Raw genomic sequence first — 24,657 nt, 5'->3', positions numbered from 1 at the left:
CTCCTGCCTATCTCATAGTGCAAAGTATTTTTTTCATTTTTTTGTTAGTCAGTTGTGGTATTATTAAACTGACAACTTAAAATGCCTGCCACAGCCCAAGGCATTTCAGTCTGCTTCACAATCTCCTAAGGCAGCAGAAAAAAGGGTGGGTTATATGAAATTCTTTCATATGACTAAGAACAGCAAACCCATGGTCAATAGGCTTAACTCCCTAATGTCAATTTTTACCACCCCAAAAAGTCAAAAGGACTGAAAGTAACTTAAAAAAATGTATGGCTTCAATTCTTCAAAAAATTACAACCATGAGTAATTTCTTGACAAAATCAGTCCTCCAGCACGAGTCTGTGTGAAAACTGGAAACATGCACATGACTGGACTCCACATCTTAAGACGCTGTTCTCTGTAAAAAGATTTCCCCTAGAGCTGATTATAATGTGACCCTGCCAACAGATACCAGCTCTGGCTCAGGAATTCTCTCCTCTTCCATCAGAAACATTTAGAAGCGACAGTTTTTACGGCTCTAAGCTTATATATTTTAATTCATTGCTGCGGATGCTAAAATTCACATTTGCTTTCCTTTTACCGTTATGAGCTCACAGTGAAAGATCATAGTGAGGAACAACTGAAGTAAGGATCTCTTGGCGTACATCACGAGCAGACATTATACAGCCCATGTTTTTGAGAACCTGTGTGAATGTCTGTTAGGGGGTACTCACAGAGACCGAAGAGCAGCCAGCTGCCGAAACGTGTCTGCTTTGATTTCAGCGATTTCATTGTGATGCAAGTCACTGAAATAGCAATAAGGATCTCCTCAGTTTCAAAAGACACTTGGAAAGCACTTAGGGGTGTTTTAGATTGTGCTTATGATCCACTTCAATAAAGTGTATCTGGGGTACGTCAAATAGGCCAGCAATAACCAAGTTAATTACACTCAAACACATATAAATGCTTCTTTTTAAGCTTTTTAGAGTGGTTTAAAACTTACATTTTTTGCAGTTTTTTACATGCAGTAAAACAGGGTAAATCTTCCAGCAGGTTATAAGACAGATCTCTGAATTATACAAGAAACAAATAGATTAACATCAAAGGAACATTAAAAGAAAAATAGCTTTCATTGTGTACCTTCATGCTCAATTAAAAATAATTTAGTTTTATCCACAGTCACAGAAGAATAAAAGAGTACAAACTCATTTATTTCTCATCTGTCACATTTTGATTTCTGAAGAGTAGAGAGGAGGGGAGAAGGCAAGATATATTAACTCTATATCCACATTTGCAAATTCCTTGCATTGTCTGCAGATTTCCTGCCTGAAGTGTAGACTTCTGCTGAGTGTTTTACAGCAATGATATTGGCTATCTGGATTTATATCACAGACTTCATATTTATCATGTTTAAATTCTGATTAATATTTAAACAATTTAAAATAATCTACTAGGCATACATACTCATATTTTCTCAGAGAAGATCCTGTATTTTTCTGATAGGAATCACAATCAGCTTCCCATTCAACACTTTTAATTAAGCAGTATTGCCTCTGATCCTTAGACTGCTACATCTTATAACTGAGGGAAATGGTCAAAAAATATTGGAAATAACTTTGAAATCAATCACTACATGGGGGGAAACAACTTAAAAAGACTTGAGCCCAAACTCAACAAATTACAGAATAACTGAAACATCTGGACTGATTTACAGTATAATATAACTAATCAAAACCAAGCCCAGGCAATTTTCAGAAACTGAAGGGGGGAAAAAAAAAAAAAAAAGGAACCAAACACCAGTCCCCACCACCCAAGAATCTCATCCCATATATATGTATGTATGTGTGTATGTATGTATGTATATATGTATATGTATATATGTGTATGTATATATGTGTATATATGTGTATATATGTATATATATGTGTGTGTCTGTGCGTGTTGCTCAGGGAAAACTAAATGGGAAATTTGCATGTGAAAAGAACAGAGAAAAAAGCTTAGGCCTAGAATTAGAAAAAATGTCATTTTTCACAGTTATCCAGTATTATCATATGAATGAGATTCACTTTTTACTTTGTGAAATTCTTCTCACTTGTCAAATACTCTAAAACTGGTTCATTTTGACCTATTTAATGCCCCGGTACATCTGCATTTTCACTGTTATTGTTCCGACAGGGGCATTTGGACTATTTTATATTTGATTAGTGGAAGTAGCGCAAGTAATGACTGTGTGTGTCTTTAAGGTATTCTACTCTGATTTTACTCTGTACAAAAAAAAAAATCAATATGTTTGGTGGGTGGTGATTTTTTTTTTGTTTTGTTTTTGTTTGTTTGTTTGTTTGTTTTTGTTTTGTTTTGTTTTAGTGCATGTATGTATGTCTGTGTGTTATGTTTTGTGTACAAAAGAAAGGTATACAGTGGCCCAAATCAGACATTACAGGGGAGGGTTCAAGTGAGCTAGAGGCTTTTAGGCCAAGGTAAATGATGTTTTGTATGTCTGGCTGACACTGGCTATTCTGTCATCCACAGTTTTATCACTTAGGTCTTCTTAAAAATATATTACCAGTTTGAATTTTGTACATACTGACACTCCCTCCTCACATATGGAAAATACTTCTGAACCTGAGACCCTTCTCCCCCTAGTTTCTACCAGAACTCTAGGAAATATTTTATTTGTTTATTTTTAAGGTATTTTTCCCCACTTTCTTCATACATGAGGCTCTTGGCAGCAGCAGAAGGCCAGTGGTTTTGTTTTGTGTCTTGAGGTGCACCCCATCTGTGCTGAAGGCAGCCGCCCAGAGGGCCGCTGGGACCCTGTTCTCACATACACTTTTACTGCAGGTGTACACACACCCAGGGAGCCTCATGTACATTAATCCACACTTGGACCTACTGGTGGCTCAGTAGGATGCACAAATTGCCTTTCAAAGCCATGTGTGCACTTGTATTGTTTGTGAGTGTGTCCGAGCCAGGGAGTCCCCGCAAGGTCACAGTCTCCAAGCAAGGCGTGGGTGGGTTCAGGGCACCATTAACCTCCATGGCACAGCCAGAACTGATGTGCAAACTGAAATGGGGACTCAGCAGGCTTGTTCCAGTCTGACAGCAATGGGAAAAAAGCAGCTCTTGAGTACTTGAAACTGCCAATAAATCAGTTCGCTCCTTTTTTAAGTATCAGCTCTAATAGTATAGGGTAATACTCTAAAAATGTGAATTTCCAATGGACAGTCCTACTCTACTATGAACTATGTAAGTTATTAATTGCTGTATTATTTGTTTGCCCTCTGTTTTGAGGTTATTTGTTGTTTTTGAATGTTACAGGACATATTTAAACTTAATGCTGTGTGTGGATTTTTTTCTGGCAGCAGACTGTCTTTTATCATTCTGGAAATGATTATATTGATCTATTAACTAAAACTTAACTTTTTCTGGACATGTTCTTGACATTCGCTTTGGTATTCAAACAATGCATTATAATTAATGCTATTTCAATGATGGCCAGAGAATTAATACCAAATAGATTCCTAGTGATGTAATACACAGAGGAAAGTGCTCTTGGCTCATTCTCAAAGAAGTGGACACAATGATTACTTTTGTTAGTGATTAAGCAATTTCCAAGGAAATTTCCAAGCTAAAATAATATTGTATGTTTAGTATACCAAATATGCCCAGCTATGTCAAAGAATAGTCTTTTAAAATTTCAGTCAGCTACTTATGTCTGGTTGGTAAAGAAACTAAAAGAGGAGCATAACAAGCACTCAAAAATGGCATCCTTATTTATATTTTCTATTCACTTTAATGAATTATTTGCCTTAGTGAGAAAAAAATCCCAAACTACTGAAGGAGAGACAGAATGAATGAAAATAAGGCAGTTCTGTCTCTTTAAAAACAAAATCAAGAACCTCTTTATCTTTTCCTAAAAATATGCTAAGTAATTATCTTTCTCATTTCCCAATGTACGGGAAATCCCGATTGCTAAATGCGTTGTAAATTTATTTAATAACACAGGAGCCAACTCCCTGACCTGAATTCCTAAGACAGACAGAAATAGCAGTAATTGGGTAATTTTGAAATGATAATAGTTTGATTTGTCTATTAATCTCTTGCATTAATGCATGTTAATAATCTTACTGAAACGTACAGCACTTGGAGATTAGGTAACTGGTCACAAGCTGATTTGGGGAGAGAGGTGATCTGTGCTCCTGTGAGTGTCCTGTTGAAAGAATTTATGAAAAAAAAATAGTTTTTGAAGACTGAACCCCAAAATTTTTTAGGACATTCTTTACAATTAGTCATTATACAAGAAAATAAAACAAAGCAAAAATACTTCTCTAGCACTTACAAGCTCTCCAGGCTTGTAGTCCCTGTCAGATCAGGAAACTCTGTTAACTGTGAAGCACCATTTAAAGTCCTACAATTAAAAAACCCAACAATTTCAATAAAATTACAGTGATGAAACCGTGGGACAACTCTAGTATTGCAATATAAAAAGAAAACTAAAATAAAAAGTAAACACATACAGAGTTCTTAGTTCTGGTAAGTGTTGAAAAGCAGATTTTCCAACGAGCTGGATAGGGTTATCATAAAAATGTCTGGAAAAAAGGATAAGAAGACATTTAATGAAAAATATTTTAAAATATTGTAAATATATTATTATACTATAAACAAATGAGAAAACTCTGTATGATGGATCACAGACTGTGCCCCTCTGGTTGTGGTAGGGGTGAACTTCTGGGCTTTTCTCACCCTCTAATCTATATTCACCAGCCACATGTCACATTTTGAGTATTCAAGTAGTCAGTGTTTTCCTGTTTTAATGCCAGAAGCCAGTCAACAAAATATTCTCTCTTCCTCCCAGGTTTGCAAAGACAAAATTTCACTTAGGAAGAATTTTGTTGTGACCTGAGACAAATTTAAGGATAGCACATGAAGAAGTCAGAACTACCCCTATTCAGAAGAGGTTCCCTTGCCCTTTTGAAGTCATGCTGCTTTTGCTCATGGAATATTACTCAAGATGAGTCATTATTTATCTTACAGTTATTTTGCAATTTTTAAATTTGAAGCTGTCCATTAAGTGCATTGTCATGTAAGACGATGGGAATTCAGACCGGAGTCCATCAATAGCAATTTTTACCAGCTTTCACATTGCCAGTAATGCTAAGAGATTTAGAAGTAACCATTCAAATAAAAAGTCAAAGGCTAGAGACCACTGTTTACTTCCCCTAAACAGGGCTTGAATACTGCCATTCTTTCCATGGAGGTGGAAAGATATGAGCTTGTTTGCATCCATGATGATGTGCTACAAAGTGTACTCACAAGAAAAGCTATGTGACAATTAGCCACAAATATGATACTTAGTTCTACATTCTCTAATACAAGGAGTCATTGAAAAATTCTTATTACTTACATTGTAATAAGTGAAGGATTACCCACAAATGCACGCTCAGGTATTGACTTGATGTTATTGCTATGAAATCCCCTACAAAGAAAAAAACATTTATACAGTAAGAAAAATAAAGAAAGAAAGAAAAAAACAAAACAAAAAGTGAAGACTCAGTCTGTATTCACAATGCACAGTGATTTTTTTTTTTTTTTTTTTTTTTTTTTTTTTTTTTTGATAAGAAAAGTGTCAGTATGTAAAGATTTATCCTTGTTTTCTGGAACAAGACAGAACTGAAAAAAGCAAAAGAAAAAAAAAAGAAAAGAAAAGAGAAGAAAAGAGAGGGGAAGAGAAGAGAAGAGAAGAGAAGAGAAGAGAAGAGAAGAGAAGAGAAGAGAAGAGAAGAGAAGAGAAGAGACAGCAAAATTGCTGAAAATCTGCACTTCTCTGAATGAACAAAACCATTCAGATGAAGTAAACTTTAAAATGGCATTTTAAAATTCAGAGCATATGCATGTATGTATATAGATATAATGTAAATATACACGTTTATGCACCAAGAACATCAATAGTTAGATATTAATAATTCAGTAGCAATATACAGCTATATTTATATATTGCTATATTTCTATATAAAATATATAGAAATATAGCAATATATTTCTCCCTGTGCTTGTTAAACTGCAACTATTTCTTTTGCTGGATGGCAGGAGTTTATCAAGGAAATTATTTTATACACTATATTGTAATACTGATCCTCCCACAACCACCTTTTTGTTGAGATATTTTAAATATGGACACAAACAAAATGTAGTTGTGCCTGCTGAATAGGGAGCCAAATCGTTGTCTCATTACTGGATTTCATTCATATGAGTAATTCTCCATTGTGAAAAACAAAAGGAACAACTAAGATTTCAAAAGAACAATGATGATTTGTGTGGGAAACTCCAATTAGTTCAGTCGGGTATGAAGAAGGCTTCGCAGCTTAAATTTATGCATTACTAAGCCTCCAATTGTTCACTGATGCAAGCACACTTGGCCATTACTTGAACAGGTCCCACACTATTGGTTTCAGTTGTTTAGGCACTGTGCTACTGGTGACGAGCTACAGAGCAAGGTTTTACATGCAGACCTTAAGCAAAATGAGCATCTCATCTAGAACCAGTAAACAGATTGGTTTTGAATGGGATGCCTTGCATGGCAGAAAAAAACCAAGGAGATGGCATGACTACCTCCCAGAGCAAATCTGCTACTAGCTGTGCACAGAAAGGTCACAGTTTGTGTTTTCAGCCCAGACACAAACTCTGAGAGAGACACAAGGTCCCACCCAGAAACACCCTTACTAAGGTGGCCCTGCAGTGAGCACTGGGGTCTCTGTGGGGTTGGGCTCCCGTGTGGGTCTGTGGAAGGCATCGCATCCTTATAAGATCAGCTGCCAGGTCCCACACAAAGCATGGAACCGCATGGTCTCATGATCTGTGCTGGATTTGGGATGTCAGGTTGCCATTTCAGACCCCAAATGTTTCTTGCACGTAGCTGATAGTCAGGTGAAATCCTGCGGGGCCAGTACATAACACAGGTACATCAGGGAGTTTGCTGGTGCATTTGGTGCTAATTGAATTACCCATTTTCAGCTACTGACTCCAGAGGTTATCAAAAAGGTGATCCTTTGAGGTCACTGGATTTCATACCAATTATTTTACGGCCTAAACAGCAGCTGAGAATGTTTGGGCTGTGAAACTCATAGTCCTGCTACCTTTTTCAGAGCTGCATTCTGGCAACACTGGGGGTGCTGAGCAGGAGTCCACAGTATCTGGGGGTACCTGCTCTGCAAAAAACCTCAGGCGGCTACTTAAAATTGGTTTTTAGTTCAGTTTGTGATGTAACAGGGGTACAACCATGTACAACTAGTATGTGATTACTTATTTTTGTCAAAAATCTATGCTGATAGTACCACTAACATGGTAAATAAATCAAATGGAAAGAATTGTGAACATATGCATTAATGTGTACATTGTGTGCATGATGTGTGAATGTAATTTAATGATTTTTAAATAATTCAACCGATTTTCAAAATAAATTTGAATAATTTAATTTCATTGTTGATTTTCTTGACGCAAACTACGCCTGTGCGTACAAAAGTGTTTTATTCACATAATACAAAGAACTGACTATATATATTGAAAAGAAATTGCTCTAATTTAATAGCGGTGAGGGAGGGAAGTTGGTAAAATTTAATTAAACCTGATGGACTAATAAAGATGCCATGCCTTCTTAGCTAGAAGACTAATATCTTGGGTAGTTTGCAAAATATAACTCTTGTCTTTGGAACTAAAAGTCAATTAATTGTGTTTGTTATTTACTGCATTCCAGAGAGGAAGTTCCTGGAAAAGACCCACTGTGCAAGGCAGTTGTCAGAGCTTGAATGGTCTAAACTGAACACTGAAAAATCTTTTTTTTATGTATGTTGGCATGCTTATTGGTTTTTTTCTTGGATATCAGTTTTTAAGGATTACTGATAAAATCACCAGCCTTAAAAAGAAAAATTAAACTAGACAAAACATCCTTCTTCCTAATACGAGCTCAGTACTTACAGTTCTTTTAGGTTTGTTAGTGTCCTGATAGCAGTGGGGAACTCGTCCAGACTGTTGTAATTTAAATCTCTGTATGAAAATAGATTTTATTATTTCAGTTATGCACTGCATAACAGATAACATAGCATTGCTGGCATTTGTAATGAACTATCTTCTTCTACGCATTGAAGAAATACATAGAGCAAAAAGACAGGAAATCCTCAAAAGTATGGATATTTTCCATCAAAGTCTATTTAGAGCACATTATTGTTCCTACTTTTTATCATCATTCTATTTTTAGTTACACTTCAGCTATTCTGTAACAAAAAAATGTAAGTAAATTTGAGTACTACTAAGGGATTTGCTGTTTTATAAATTGCCCATCCTTTGCATTACATTAAAGTATTAACAGGGAAAAAAATCTTTCAAAAGAATATTCAATGACTTTGGTGATCTGCGCTTTACATGTATAATACATTTCTCTATGAAGATTTCTAACTGTATTGCTAATTTTAAGACTTGACAACAGTCAAGAGAATACTAACACACAAATTGTAAAAGTGATAGTGTAGCTACAGTAGTGACCTCTGCTTTAAGAAATGCTCATGCTGCAGCAGTAATTAGACTTTATTCTGGTAGGCTGAATGGATTATAATCCTACTTCATGCCCTCAGCATGACATATGTATCTATTAGCATTTAGGAGATGGCTGAAACTAAAATTGAGATATGCCAGTTTACTGTGATGCTGTCTGGCAATGTTTTGGAGGAAAATAGTCTGAAAAATTGGAGCCAAAGCCTTTTTAAGCAGGCAAAACCCAAGCCACAGTTTACAACAGATTGAAATTGAAATAGTATCAGGCTGAAGTAATGCAGGCAGGAAACTGCTGTCTGAACTCAACAAGGCTTTCCTTCCTGCTTGTAAATCTCTCCAGTTTATTGACAAAAAGAGATTACAGGCATGTACCGTTTGGTTTTGCCCTCTAGTGATATGTGATTTCCAGACCTACGCCTCAATGCAAACAAATTATCTTAAAGCTGGCGTCCATCATTTACAGCAAGATCTCTTCAGATTATCTTGAGACTATCTGGGAACTGGTCTATACATTATGCAATTACTGTGCTTGAGGCAAGTGACACTGTCCTGTTGCAGGGAAGTGGCTGCACCTACATTTATTCCCAGGTTTGTGACTGTCCTCTGTGTTTTCATCTCTCTCATGCCAGGTGGCTGGAACTGGGTTTGCAATTACTTATTCCATTGTTCTGTTTTTCCCCATTTGTGACCAAGTGCCATGTGAATATCACTTAAATAAACAAACCAAACCATTATATTTTCCTTCTTCCTTTCCTGTCCCCCTTTCCGGTGTTACACAGAGAGACTTCCTCGCAACTCACAGGCGGCTAAAAGTCCAAATTGTAAAATTGCAACTCAGTGGCAAGGGACCAATGCAATCAAACTGGTGATAAAAAACCCAAAGAAGTCCAAACCTCCTTGCTTCCTAATCTTAATGAAAGATGAAAGTGGGCAGTACACATGTTTGTGGATGGGAAAGCAAACAGTCACCTTTAGACTAGAAATATCCGTGTCTGAAACTATTTGTTTCTCATAAATGGGTTTTTAACCTCTGTCCTGGTTGAGTAAAACATCCAAAATCACTGAAAACAATGCAGCTGATTGCAGCAGGTGCAGGAGGAAGCACATGCAAAGTTTTACTGTCCCTGTGGCATTTCCGGGGTCTGGATGACCCCAGCGGACAACATCTGTATTTGACTAACTGTAGCAAAATAATTTCTGCTAACCATTAGCACTCTCTTCGTGTTTGGTATTTTATGTAGAATATTTTTTTGCTAGAAAACTCAAGAAAACTTGAATTGGTCTAAACAGAATTACAGTGAAAACTTGAGAAAGTTTCAGTCTTTACCAGTGCTATTTTTTATGAGAACTCTCAAAAAACAAGAACTTGGATATAATGGAAACATTTCTCCCACTTGTAAAGCACGTGACTAATTTGACTACCTAAACCTTTTGCTTTTTCCAGGTATAAAAAATAAACCCATCTAATTTTATAACTCTGCTCTAAGGTAAGACAGTTTCTTTATGTTAAAGCTTTTCACTGTGACAGCTTCCCAATCTAGCTATTAGCTTTATTGATTGAACAAGACAAAAAAATACTAGGCAACCATAAGTTCATGAATAGTCACTTCTTTTTCTATGCTCAACACAGTTTTCAACCCTCTTTCAAACAATTTATCAATTGACAATGCTTATTAAAAAGGCAAACTAATTTTATAGTCAAAAATAGGATTTACTACATAGAGTCATTGTGAACTATCACTTAGATGCTGTAGCGATTATGCAAGCCCAAACCCACATTTGGCTTTTGGGCTATTTTTATTCTTTCAGAATATTAATGAAAACACTCTAAAAAAAAGAAACAAATAAGAGGTCAACTCACAATGTCTCTAGGCTGTGGAGCCCATCAAAGCATTTCTTTCCCAGGGAATAGATTCTATTGTTATGGAGATGTCTGCAGGGGAACATTAAGCATTCAGTCAGGAAAGCACACTGCATACAGTGGACTAAAGTAAAACATTCTGATGGTTAAAGCAAAATTAACTTATTTTCAGGCAAGCATTGATTATATGCAATCATGCTTTTGCAAGAGCATGTATAGGAGGCACCTCTACCACCCTCCACCCATTCTCCCAATACCTCTCCATTTCGTGTCACAGAGGTGATCTGTTTTAAAACCACCTTGATTGTTCAAAAGTGTTACATCCTGTAGTTCCAGGCCAGGGTTTCCATAATGAATAGACATATTCTCAATGATAGCTAATTACATAAGTAACATGTCTTAAATCTGTGTGTGGGGTGTGAGGTGCATATTTGGAAGATGTATATTCAGAGGGTGTTAGAGGGTATGGCCCAAAAGAGCAGCCACTGAGGAGACTGGTTACACATCAGACAGGTAAGGGGCATTAGGCTTGCAGAACGCAAAATGACACAAAGTCATAACAAAAAGTTGTAGCTTCCCTGAGATGAGTAGACTAAGTAATCTTAGAAGTGCTGTAACTTGCATTTCTTTGAAATTATGAAGATCAATAACTACTTCCTAAAATATTTAGCAATTGAAAGTAATTTTTATATATTGTAACCAAATCTACCCCCCTACTCCCACCCTATCTCAAGACTCTGAGTTCTGCCCATTTCTATCTTTTAGACTGACATGGAAAAAAACCACTCTGAGTGAAGCTCATTAATGTGAGTAGATTCAACTTGTAGACACTTCAGGTCATTTAATTTAAAAATAATGCATTTTCCCCATATTTTTCCTTTTATTTTTTCCTCAAAATCCTACCCCTGTAGTGGAGGGAAACTAAGGGAGAAGAGCTTTAAGAGAAAAGAAAGGCTGTGAATGACTGGCTGCCCAGCCCTTGATTATAGTCTGAAAATATTGTTAAAGATCAGAAGCCCTCTGAATGCTCTGCAGAACCTAGAGAAATTAAGTCTACCTGTCCATGAAAGGCAGGGATTCAGACAGCAAACTAAAACTTTTCTCTGGGTTTTTCCTTTTCTAGGAAGAAACCTAACCAACTCTATATTTTTAATGATTACTCTGACCTTTAATGTTTTAGTTAGCGTGAAGAATGCATCTTCAAATTGCAGTTGTGTTTGGATCTTTAATTATAAATGTCTTGACCTGCTCCAATTGACCATGCACTTTTGCACTGTGTTGAAAATATGCCATACTGTATAGAGTAGCAACCCAATGAAAGCAGAACCACACACAAAGATTTTGATGAGCCAAAACCATCAGCTGTTGTAGGTTGTGATGAATAATTAAATTATTAATCACTATAAAGCCCAGATGATTAGAAATAAGCAAGGCAGAGCTTAAATAAGGAAACCTAACAGAGCAGAAGCAAGCATAGCATGAGAAGAAATTATTTTCTCCTGCATTTAACTGTCCTCTTACCACTACATTTCTGGCAGGGGTCTAGAGAAAAATGTTCAAGACAACCTCTTGTCTTTTCCATTGCTGATATAGGTCTAGAAGGTCAATCAAATCACAAGTCCATCCATTCTTTAACTTGAATGGGATTGATATTCAATGTAAAGAAAAGGCAAAGGTTTTGCAGCACCAGTCCGCTGTTAATCCCCATTTTTGGGACCCCAAGGAGGCAGAGATAGTGACCACAGCTGTCAGTGAAGAACCCTGATGTGTGCCAGGTTCAGTGCTTACACTGGGGCTAGAGTATGCTACAACATGCTTAGTGGTGTACTTAAGACCATGGTTTCTGACTGCCTGTAAATCTTCACCATATAATTATCCCTTTAATAATGCTAATGTTTTCCAAAGCATCCAGAAATTACTTCTCCACTTAAGTTTCACCAGCCAGTCTAGCTTTTCCCACTTTGTACATTCCAAGAAGATAAGAAGCTGAAACCGTGATTCATAGTATGCCTTCCAGATTTTGGTGCCAGCTGTGCATGTTTCAGTTAGTTGAACCGGTATGCAAACATAACCAAATATAGAACTACATATACTTTCTATGACAGGAAATGCATATTTTTTCTACTGGATGGCATTCTTTCCAAGTCCCCCAGAAAGATTTCCATTCATTTCCTGTTTCTAATCTTCCCTCTTTCAATCTTAGACAGCACACAATGTATCCCTTCCTGTTTGTTTTGCTGACCAGATTGGGTGATTTTCTAATTTGCTTGAATATTTTTTTATTGAGATGGAAACTTCTAAGCTAGATCAAAACAAGTAGTTTAGCAAATGCTAGTCAAACTGTACAAAGGATGCAATAAAATCTGTTTCTCCAAGAGGCCAAAGCCCTGCAAGAAGATGTTGTTTATAAAAAGCAATCAATAAAACTTACAGAACTACCAAACTGGAGAGGTTTCCAAAGGCATAGTCTGGTATGTAATGAATTTTATTCAGCGCCAATGTCATTGCCTGAAGTGCTGGTAAACTCCTAAAAGCTTGGACAGGGATTTCTGTCAAGGAATTATCGTCTAGCCACAGGTGTCTAAGGGAGACCAAGCCATTGAAGCAGTTGGGGGGTACATAGTTGATGTGGTTGGCATCCAGACGCCTAGGAGAAAAAGAAACAGAGAAAATTGACTTCAAGGAAAGTGGCTTTGCACAATGGCTGTAAGAAGTTATCACTATGAACATAACCCCACAGGACGGACATGGGTTGCCACTCCCAGTTTTCCTGGAGATTCTACCTTCCCACCCTGCTTGCAGCCTCATCCTTGAGATCTCAAATCATGTTTACACATCTGCTTGACTCAGCTAACTCTGCAGAGACAGCTCTCCTTTGGAGCCATCAACTCACTGAGAGCACACACTGATCACTTTTGAGCAGAGTCTCTCTAAAGACCAGGTATGACTTTGTTTCCTTTTGCAATTGTTTCAAACTATTGAACAAAAAAAGTGCAAGAAACTCATCCAGAGATTCTCTTCCAGAACCTACACACCACTGAGCTGAAAGATAATTTGGATTTCCATATGCTAAACACCCATTTCAAGACCCATAAATAGAACTCACTTCTGAGTCTCTGGAGGTTCCTGATTTACCTTTTCTTAAATATTACAGAGCTACAGAATCACAGAATAAGCTGTGTTGGAAGGGACCCACAAAGATCACCGAGTCTCACTCCTGGCCCTGCACAGGACCATCCCCAAGAGTCGTATCATGTGTCCAAGAGCATTGTCCAAACGCTTCCTGAACTCTGTCAGGCTTGTTGTTGAGAGCACTTCTCTGGGGAGCCTGTTTCAGTGCAAATACTGTTTATCATAATGATTCTTATGAGAACTGAAGTTCACGTATTTATAGCAGTGGAACTTTGTAATGTAATGTTTTTTACCTAGAGATTAGTATTGTCAATGTGATGGATTTGTGATGAATAAGAAGTTATTAAATGCACTTCAGTTTCTCCAGAGCCAACAGAGGGAGCTCAACCACACGTTGTACCTTTGCAGAGTCTGCAGGTCATGCTTTATTTGCTTTATTCTCACACTTGTGCAATTAAGGATTAAATCCAACGAACCTTTTTCAGATGCAGTGCTACAAATATAATGTCATCTACTTACTGGCTTTTGTTTTTGCTGTGTTTTGCTTTTTCATTTTGATTCTTCCAGGGAAAGATTTAAAAGCGCACTTCAGATTTCTGAAACTGTGTGTTCTGAAACACACAGCTGAATATGTGGGTCCCAATACTTTTTCTGCTTTATTGGTTGTGGTGACTTAAAACTTTTCCATAAGATGAATGCTGTGCTCTAAAATTTTTCATTAAATGTTTAGAGAGGAGTAACCAATTGTAAAACAGAAATAAATTTAAATAGATGTTTGAAAATACTACAGAACAAACAACCACACCTGGGGTATAAAGAAATAATTCTGTACAACCTAAATTCAGTCTATTTGAGAGAAATGCAATATTCTTTATGGTGGGCATACTAATCTCTTTATTTAAATCTGCTTCCTCATTTACAGCCATGTAAAATGTCAGGTCCATTCTATCTCCTGTTCCATGCTGGCCCTACCTACTGCATGAGAACAAATAATGACTGCTAAGGCTCCGTGCCAGGCTGGCAAATAACTGAGACAAGGTCAGTTGGAACAAATTTATAAGGTTCAGTGTCAAAGCCCTTGTACAATTAAATTTTCAATATAATAACTGACATGTCAGGCAGCAGAGACAGAGCTTCCAAAATAACTCAGTGGTCTGTCAACAAATGGGTAAGGCTGGAAATGTTTAGAAATACTCATGTTGTTCTTCCTCCTTTCCCCAGGCAACAACGATGTTGTGCCTGTGTTTTCAAATAAGGTATAATTTGAATGAGTAGATGAGGTTTTTTTGTGTTCAGAAGTAAATTTCTTCCCAGGGTGATGCTTGTATGTAAACTAAGAAGTTACAGTTGCCTTAGTTTGACAGTTTCACTGATTAAAGAATGGAGGCTTTATTCAAACTACATGTGCTGCAGTATTGCAGTTAACATCTTGTTCAATAGGAAGCCTGCCTGCACAGCCCTGATGTCCCTGCTTGCTCCGCAGGAGTCACTCACAGGATGCCTGGCTGTGTGGAGAAGCCAACAGTTACTTGTTTGTATGTGACCCTGTGGCTGAAATGGCAATACTTCTGTTCTCGTCAGTGAGACCGGGATTTTTATCTTACCAATATTTCGTAGCAAATCAAGGAACTGATTTTTTCTTTTTAATACCTGAAGTTTCCAAATATAAACCCACCATTGGCTATGTAAACAAAACCCACAGAACAGAAAGAAAAACAGAACTGCTGTACTGTAAATGAAATCTGAGATAGTTGAATATTGTTTAAATAAAGCTTGGAAGAAACAAAAAAGCTACAGTGATTTGTGCTTCAGGTTCTGTAACTGTATTACGTATCCTGCAAGTACTTTTAAGAAGTACTGCCTCAAGTGCTCTTTTGTTATCTAATCTTTTTTAAATTTCCAAGCACCGTTTTCCCTCTTGCAGATATTAAAAGGTTTCAGTAGTGGTTATGTTTCCTGTCATACTGTAGGTAATGCACACTGATGTATAAAGGACTGATCAAAATCACCCTTTTCAGCCAATTGTTTTACATGTGTTGATCAAAGTTTTGGCACTTTGAGAACTAAACCCATTAACTCACAAACATGACCCTATTTATAACTGAAAATATATGTAGATAACATGTGGTGAGTTTGAAAGCTGCTATTATATTCCACAGAGAGCTAATTTAGGGAAACAGAAATACTTGATCTCTTCTGATAGGCAGCATGTAAATAAAGCAGCCACTATGAAATTCACCATGAACTTGCTTAAAATGTCTAAACCTTTCAAAGCAAATGCTTGAGGTATGTGGACTGTAACCCACTAGTATTTCCTGTGACACACTGTGAATTCTGTGACCATGTGCATGAATTATGAAAAGATATTGTTCATGTAGAATGAAAACCTCATTTATTGGTACAGACAAAGGCAGATGTTTGAAAAATATTTGATTTGCATTTTTAAATCAATTTAATATGAATGGAAGCTAAGTTTCATGCCAGTGGTAGGTTTCTAAGGGAATAAATAAATAAATAAATAAATAAAATATTTTTCCCCATTTTCTGTATTACCAGCTACAACCTGGGTGTATCTCACAATCAAGAATTTCCTTAATATCTTCTTGAAGTGCCTTGCTCATTCATTCAGGTTTAAATCAAATGCTAGATAGCAGATCAGGAAGGAGTTTTCTCACAAGCCATTTTTCCATCTGAAATGAACAGCTATTACATGGATTGCCTCATCTTGAATGGATGAGGGCCAGAACACAATTAAAGGACTGAAGATGGAAGCCACAAAGATGGGTAGAGAAGTCAAGGATAACGTGTTTCTTTTGATGCTCAAGTTTAAAGCAGGAGAGGTAAAACCAAAGGAAATGGGACTGTAGGTAACAGGTAGGGGAGGCAGAGAAGTGGGGACACAGAAAGACTGATTTTAGGCACGGTGGATTAAAGAAGGAGTGTACTTTTCCCTCTCATATCACCTTTCTCTTCTCCTGACTCAGCTCTGTTATTCAAGGAGCCTCAGTCAAGTCTCTCCATGAATTATGGAGCAATGATAGGCAAGGGGTTATGGACAGGGCCTGTCTGGGGAGGGCATAAAGGCCAAGAGAGTGTCTGTCACTTGCACCCCACCATCTTTGTTAGCGTGTCAGCAAACAGACCCTCTCAAGGGTTTGTTCACAGGATTGAATAAAGTCTCATTTAAGTAATGGCAAGTGACATCTAAACTAGCTTCAAAAGGTGGATGTAATAAAAATAGAGCTGGCTTTTGTAAGCCATGTTTTTCAAACCTGTTTTTTTAAGCAGGATATCCCCTTCAGTCCACAGGGGAAAATGCTGGGACCATTGTAAAAAGCTTAAGTACAACCCAACAGTCCATCAGTTCTCACATCTCACTTTTACAGGACTGATAGAAAGAACCCTGCATAGAAACAAGAAGACCAAAAAAGACAAATCCTAAGTCATAGTTCAGGAGCATTTGTTTCTGTCCCACTGCTCAGTTTTACATGAGGAGGCTTCCACACTCCTGTGAGTTTCTCAGTCTGTAGTGTTTCTCTTCACATCCAGATGTGCTGCTCAGGGGTACTGGTAACCCTGCATTCAAGATGATGGGTGCTATCACACTGCATACAGACAAGAAGCCAACTGCACTGCTGTTTATACAAAGCTTGGCACTGATACTCGGCATTTTCAATCCCCACAACCAGGAAAAAGCAGGGGCTAGCAGTTGTTGGGTTATCCCAGGAATCTGGCTGCAGATTCAGATCATGACCCCACAGATAGATAGGTGTGTTTGATGTGTCTGGGAACACTCACAAGTCCTCAGCCAAATGGCTCAGAGTAACCTCTCCTAAACTCCCAAGCAAGGTGTCACCTGCTGGGGACAGTCCCAGGGGCATGTCATCTACCAGATGAACCCCAGGAATTCATTCTCCAGTTCAGGGCAATGTTATTTGGCATGGGTCAAAAGTGTGCCAGGGACCCTGGTAACAGCACAGCCGAGCGGGCAGCCATGGCCAGAGCCTGGGAGCGCTCTGAAGCACTGCCTGCTTTGCTTGGCTGGTTGTGATTACCACAGCATACCACTGTATGGCCCCCAGGACCTGACTGGAAATCTGGTGTAAGTCCCTGTACTGCTGAACACTCCAACAGCAGCTTCCCGGCCTCCCACATATCCTGATGGGCTTCAACCATGCAGGATGATTTCTGACTCAGCAGTTCTGAGTTTGAGAAATCTGTCTTGTCTTAGAGATGTGATAAATCCTCTCTCTGTTGAAATTACTCTTAAGACAGGAAAGAGTCAGAGCCTAGTACCTTCTGTTGGATGAAAAAAAACGTCATCTGGTGGCCTGGAACTGCCAATCTAATACAGTTTCTTTGCACCCCACTTTGAGAGCATCTGGCTGGTCGAGTTAGGGACTGCCCATAAAAATAGTAGCAAATGCTTTTTAGGTAACCTTGCACCTCTACCTTCCTCCCCTTGGTTATGAATGCAGAAAAATGTCTGTGACTGAGAGCAGTGGTCTGATACTGTACTACTGCTTGATGTTTCAGTCACTCTTCTGTTGCCCAGATCCCTTGCTGTAGCAGTCCCAGGATGGTAAAGCTGTGCAATAAAACAAGGAGACTGCAACAGCGAGTTTTGAGATGTCTTTGTGTATGTGTAGACACCTGCATGGGTACAAACAATCTCAATTTCAAATGTGGGAAATTCCTCCTCTGGTACCTCTGTGGGTACCTGTTGAAGTACCAGATTTCTTAAGAAGTATAATACCTTCTGTAGCCTTCATTATAATGGAAAACCACAACTAAGGTTCCTGTCTTTTCATGAAAACAGTTCTCTGGAGAGAATATAACTTCATCAAAGTTGTTTGGTCTTTCAACTAAAAATCAGGATTATAAACAGAATGATCAAGGTGGAAAATAATTGTTCAAATTTAACACTTCTGAGGGAGAAAAAAAAAAAATAGAAGCAGATTCTTAATTTTAAGCCTGAACTGGAAGAATTTCAGAACTCTTTGTCCTCAAAGTCTTCCAGTGCTTGTTTGGGCTAAGCATGGAAACTTTTCTTGAAATGTCAAACATTTGGGGAGTGGGGGAGTAGGGAGATGATGAAAAATCCATTTGCTGACCTGTTCCAGACGGGCAACTACTTAGAACATCTGAGATGAATTCTAAGTAATATTTTGTGCAAAACCTGGTGTCACCATCAGGTGGTCTACAAATACTGAAATACTTTATAAATAAAATATATGAAATCTACAAATTATGTTGGAAAATTCTAAAAAATTTCATTGATACTACTTCATTGTTACTTGTAAAGTCCAATTAATTTGCTTCACTAAATTGCAGCTTTGCAGGTTGTTAAGGGAGAAGAGATAGTTTATTTTTTCCATTTGTCAACTGTTTAAAGTGCTTTGTGGGCTATATCGTCTTCTGCCCTATTTTCCACTATCAAAGTAAAAGTCCTTTAAATTTCACAGGAATGAGAGCAGGTGATACAGTAAATAATGCTTGCTTTGAAATGTTCTTCATGACTGGTGTGGCATGGGCAGTGAGATAGCACCGGACCTGTTTTTAATTCTGACTATTTGTGTGTCTATTTGTGCAGTAAGAGCTGCTTATTAACAGTGACGTCTAAACAAGAAAGTAAATGGAATGAAGCTTCATCTATAGAATTCATTGCAAAGTGTTGTGTTACAATAATTCCAATAAAAGAATAGCAGAAGCATTGCTTTTCCATCTGCAATGCCAATTTCCCTTTCCTTTTTTGTTTAGCAACATTTGAAAATGGAGATCTGCAACTTTTCAGTGGCTAGTAATATAAAATATATCTTAACATATTAAAAAAAAAGTTCAGAAAAAAAGTAAAAAAATGTTTTTGATATGTCATTGCAAGTTTTTGAACAATCCCTGTTCAAAAATACTGAAATTATATGTCAATTCTGGTATATAAAGGGTGTAATTTAAACCAATATGATTGTACTAGAGAAACAAAGATACCTATTTAAACAAATATCTGCATTAAATGAAAAAAGTTCAACAGAAAATAAGCTGCTAATTAAAAATGACACTTAAAAACATATCAATATACCTATGTAGAAAGTTTGGGAACTATACATATATATATATTAAAAGTCACTAAAAATTTTCTTGATTTAAACACAGAATGGAGATATTGATGATGTGTGAAACACAAAACTCAGAGATTTCCTGCTTATAGTCTATTCTAAAGAAATACATTTGCTCAAGGTGGCTAATAGGGATGAGAGCATTCAAGTGACTCTGAACCCTGCTGCCAGGTACTAAGTTGAGACACATCAGTGATTGAGTGTTCCTCCCTTGCAATCAAGGCATCTTCACACTCTTTTGTGTTTGACAGAAATAAATGCCATTTGAATTGTTAAGACTAGCAATCTGAATAATTTGTGTTCACACTAGATTTCAGAGGAAAATTATAATCTATACAATAACGCATATACCCTTCTGCTCAAAACCACATCTCAAAATCAGCATGTGCTCGTTACTTCCTTAATTCTTCTGCCATATAGGGAACTAGAGTTCTACGCAAACATTGCCAAAGCTCTGGTAGCTGAACTCATTTATTAATCAAAGCAGCACATTGCTGATTTTGACTACTGAACTACAAGGCTTATAAAATGGGAGAATATTTTAATATTGTTCAATCTTATTTTTTTGTTTCAGTGACAGAAAAAAAAAGTAATTTGTTAAGGATTTCTCATATATTTTTCCTGTCAAAGGTGATATTCACAAATCTTATGTGTTTTTGGTTAATCTTTGTCCCTATTTCTCATTTTATATTAATTATTGAGTAATATCTGCTGTCTGAATAAGATTGATCTAAAGGTAAGTGAAGCCTTGAGAAATTTATGAATATTTGTCACTCAAACCTGTCACACCACTCTACATACTGGCAATAGAACAAGTTGGTCAATAAAATGGAAGAAATTGTTGCCTGTTCCTGCAACACATCAGCTCTTGTTCTCTGTACGACAAGCCATTTAACATCAGTTAATGGTTCTATCAATATTGACACCTATAATGTCATTTTTTAGCCTGGAACTGGGTAATAGGGTGAGCATATCATCCAGAAATACCCTGGATGCAAAGATTTGTGATGAATTTGCATTATGAGTGGACGTGGAATATTAGTGTGTGCATATGTACATATTGTGCTCACATGCGCAATTAGACACAGATACATCTATAAAAAGGATTTTAACATAATCCTCATCACATTGATTAAGGTATCAAGGCAGTTGCTATGGTTTGCCCCTCTGCATGACTGCCTTTCTTTAGTAAAACCACAAAAGGAAGAGATCTGAGTCCCATCACCAGCTTTTTTTCCCCCTGTATATATGCTAACTCAAAGCAAAGGGTTAATGAGGCTTTGAGAAATCATGCTACCTGCAGACCTAAACATAATAAATAGAAGAAGTTGTTATCTTATAGAAACTCCTTTTGAGAAGGCTTTTAACCTCTTAATTACACTCTTGAAAAGACTCCTGCCATTAAAAAGGTTTCAAGAAATAATTCCTATTGTAAATCAGAAACCAATGCAAAACAACCTTGTGAGCAGAAAATTCCTAGACTATATGAAACAAGAAATTGAATCTGTGCACACTTTTATCTGGCAGGCACAACCCCTTTTAAGCAAACAAAAGAATAATAGTTTTCTTTTCCTCAAAGAGATTTCTTTTGCCAGTGATCGTTTTTCAGGTGATAGTAGTTTTTCTGTACAAACCCGTATCATTCCCTCTTGGGTCTGCTAGGCAGCTGTCTAAAGGTTTCTACTGACCATTCCTATTCTCCCTCTGCTTTAATTCAGTCCTTTAAATACACTGCACAAACTCCAGTTTACTTCTTCAACTTCTTCATCCAAGGAAAAAAATATTTGCAACAAAGCCTGAGTGAGACTGTCATTTTGTTTAGAAACTGTACTGAAAATTCAACAATCTCTTTCAGAGTAACAAAGGAGCTCTTGTTGGCTTGGCTTATCATGTTTTGGTCCAGAATGTGTATAGAGTGATGTGATCTCAGCAAGATTTTTTTGTTTGTTTAGCAGAAACAAAACCTAATATAGTCACTAGACCAGCATTTTCTCATGACTTTTTCAAAGATCAAAGGAAAGAACTGTAACCTCAAAAGTATACGGCTGAGATATTTCTGTCTGTGTCTGGTCAATAAAGAAAAAAGGCACTGACCAAATAACAATTATAAGATAATTAATTCTTAGGGGTGTTTCACCTTCAGAAACCTTAACAAATGCTTTGTATATTAAGGAGGCAAATGTAGTTCAAGACAAGCATAAGAACATGGAAGCTATTACAGTATAAAGTGTGTCTGTGTAGTGTTAAGTTATACACAGATTACATGATTTTTCTGAAAATAAACTAATTTAATTAATTCTGGTCTTCAGATTTTGGCTGAACAAAATGTATACAAAATGAGTTAACCTTCTGGTGGAACTTCTTTACCTACACAAAAAAGAATAGTATTTTCAACATAACACATTTCTCAACCAACCAACATCTCAACTTTAACCAGATTGGTACAGATGCTCATTCTATCTTTGTCAGTGTTAAGACTTTTACCTGTGATATTGGTGATCAGTACACAGTGTAGAAACATTTCTTGTGAAAGCTAGTTGAACTTCCAGATTGAATTCTCTATTCAGATCTTGTAAAGTTTTAGGAAAATGATTTTCAGTCAACTAGATATTTCATACCGCAGATTCAAAATCAGTAGCTCCTTTAGAAAATTTTCTAAATTTTTTTTCTATCAGGTGAAAATACAATTTTGTGGGTAGTTCAGAAACTAACTCAATTTAACACAACCTGTATTTAGACAGCAAAAACATCTGTGGTTTCAAAATATGAACTGCAAGTGCAGCAGAAGAAACTCCTGATGCCAAAGTGCCTGAACGCTTGTTCATGGCAGATGAAGTTCCATATAGATAGGTGTAAAGCGAGGCATTGAGGGTAAAGGCAATTCAACTTTACAGGACAAGTTCTTGAGAAGCTACTAACAGGCTAGAAAGAGGCCTTGCAACGGCAATAAGAATGAAAATAACAGCTCAGCATTCAGTAAAGGTTAAAAAAATTCAACGAAACAAAGTTTTGAATTAGGAGGAAAGCAAACAAAAACCCATCTATTTCTTCCCTCTATAAACCCATGGTACACAAGTACGTCAAACATGCTGTAAACATGCTCGTCCCTCCTTCACTCATCTTAGAACAAATACATGAGAACCAAAAACAAGTTCAGTAACATGACAAGGATGACAGAGAAATGGAATAGCTTTCACATGAGAGACAATCCTAACAGACTACATCTGAAAAACTGACTAATGGAGATACAGGGGATGTATATAAACTCAATGTACATGAATACAGAACTGCTGCTTTCACTTTCTCCTGATGCTGCAAAGAACATCAAATGTGGTGAAAAGTTCCAAGTAAATATCAGAAGGTACCTCACCATGCTACACAAGCTAGCTGATCAGCAGACATGCTGTCACAAAAAAATCATGAATGTTTCACTGGTTCAAAATGCAATTGCACAAACACTTAGAAGAAAACTCTTGAGATATCAAAGCCACTTTAGACTCAGTGAGTCCCTGACTGCAAATCTCTGGCTGCCAGAAGAGTTTGCCAAAGCAGTATTATACACTTTGCTGCACCATCTTGTTTTGCTTTGGCATCTGTTATTGCAGGCTGGATGCTGGGCTAGGTCAGCTTTTAGCCCAACCTGGTACAACCATTCTTATAGGGCAGAAGCACACCAAAATAATTTCATTCACACCACAAAGCAGCCAATCTTCACTCTTAGTCTAGCAGTTCTGGCAGGAGTTCTATTAAAACTGAAGCTTGTGGATTGAGTCAGCACGGACCGCCAAGAACTATAAATACAGAGGCCTGCCTGAAGCACAGAATGTAACTGAACATCTTCTAGTACACATTGTTTCATGAGTTACTACTGTTTTTCATACTGCTTAAAAAGAAAAAAATTACACAAAATGAAAAAAAAAAAAAAAGGGAGTAATTTGGGATTCCTTCTCTTTCCTAAAAAAGAATACTAACAAGATACCATGCTCTTGACAGAAAGCATTGCAGGCCAAGGAGTGTCTTCTCAGATGCTGAACCAGTTTATAATGCTGCAAAGAAGCTGCCAGTGTGAGGAAATTGCTGGAATGAAATCAATCACTTTTGATGTCTAATTGAGAGTACAATTCTCTTCAAAAGCAGCTCAAAGAGAATTAAAAGAAAAAGTTGATTCAGCACATTACAAAGTAATATGAACAGGTAATTATTAGGTAATCATATATTAATATTCATGCAAGGTTGCAAATTGATTAATCAGGTATACTCACAGAGACTGCAGGCTGCGCAGGTTCTGGAGTGCTTCGGTAGGAACCTGGCGTAGCTGGTTATTCTGCAGCATCCTACATTTTGGGTAGCACAAAAGCCAGAATCAACACAGTAAAGATAATTTCTTTCTACTACAAATTTTCTTCCAAGCTTGCCTTCTTTGTACTGGTCCTACTTCAAGATTACAAAGAAAGTTACACAAATAATCCATTCCCCTGCCCCTGTCAAAGGCCCGCTCTCTTCAAAGCAAACGAATACCTGTAGCAACTAGCTTTGTTAACAGCTAGACATCAGCTCTGAGCAGGAACAGCAGCTAAGGAAGTTAAAACAATAAATCTCATTTGCTTCCAATAGGGGCTAATAACGTCCTAATTATCTCCAGGGATTTTGAAATTTTAATTCTCATGTACTGATATTGTTCTTCTGAAGTGATTTTCTTCTGATAAAGCTGTGAAGGACTGACTCCTGAAATTCTTACTCAGGAAAATGCAGCAATGACAAATCAGCTCTTAACTGTGTGAGGCATTTAAGATAAAATTTTATCTCTATAAATAAACTGTTAAATTTTTTCAGTGAAATAAATTTTCTCAACTCAAAGGCTTCTAGCAATGAATTGACAAATCTTTTTTCTGAAATATCACATCATTTACCTTTCAAAGATCGAAAAATTACTTTCCACTCCTAAAGAATATTTTCTTCCTTTTGAATATGGTTTCATCCATACTACCTAACATCCTTGTTTGGCATTGTATACAATAATGTTTT

General features: G+C 37.1%; 1 protein-coding gene across 1 annotated transcript in view; it reads right to left on the bottom strand.

Moving 5' to 3' along the window:
- LGR5 (leucine rich repeat containing G protein-coupled receptor 5) overlaps positions 1-24,657 on the bottom strand; it is a 100,236-nt gene that overhangs the window by 17,070 nt on the left and 58,509 nt on the right. The window contains exons 4-13 of the mRNA XM_040061939.2: positions 23,895-23,966; positions 12,819-13,034; positions 10,388-10,459; positions 7,954-8,022; positions 5,387-5,458; positions 4,500-4,571; positions 4,322-4,390; positions 4,121-4,192; positions 986-1,051; positions 717-788 (exon numbers count right to left, since the gene is read on the bottom strand). Coding sequence (XP_039917873.1) covers positions 717-788; positions 986-1,051; positions 4,121-4,192; positions 4,322-4,390; positions 4,500-4,571; positions 5,387-5,458; positions 7,954-8,022; positions 10,388-10,459; positions 12,819-13,034; positions 23,895-23,966 — 852 coding nt within the window. The remainder of the gene's footprint in view (positions 1-716; positions 789-985; positions 1,052-4,120; positions 4,193-4,321; positions 4,391-4,499; positions 4,572-5,386; positions 5,459-7,953; positions 8,023-10,387; positions 10,460-12,818; positions 13,035-23,894; positions 23,967-24,657) is intronic.

Source organism: Hirundo rustica, chromosome 4, assembly GCF_015227805.2.
Source record: "Hirundo rustica isolate bHirRus1 chromosome 4, bHirRus1.pri.v3, whole genome shotgun sequence".
Lineage (NCBI taxonomy): Eukaryota > Metazoa > Chordata > Aves > Passeriformes > Hirundinidae > Hirundo > Hirundo rustica.
The sequence above is the reverse complement of the archived record's forward strand: the minus strand, read 5'-3'. Positions and strand labels throughout refer to the sequence as shown.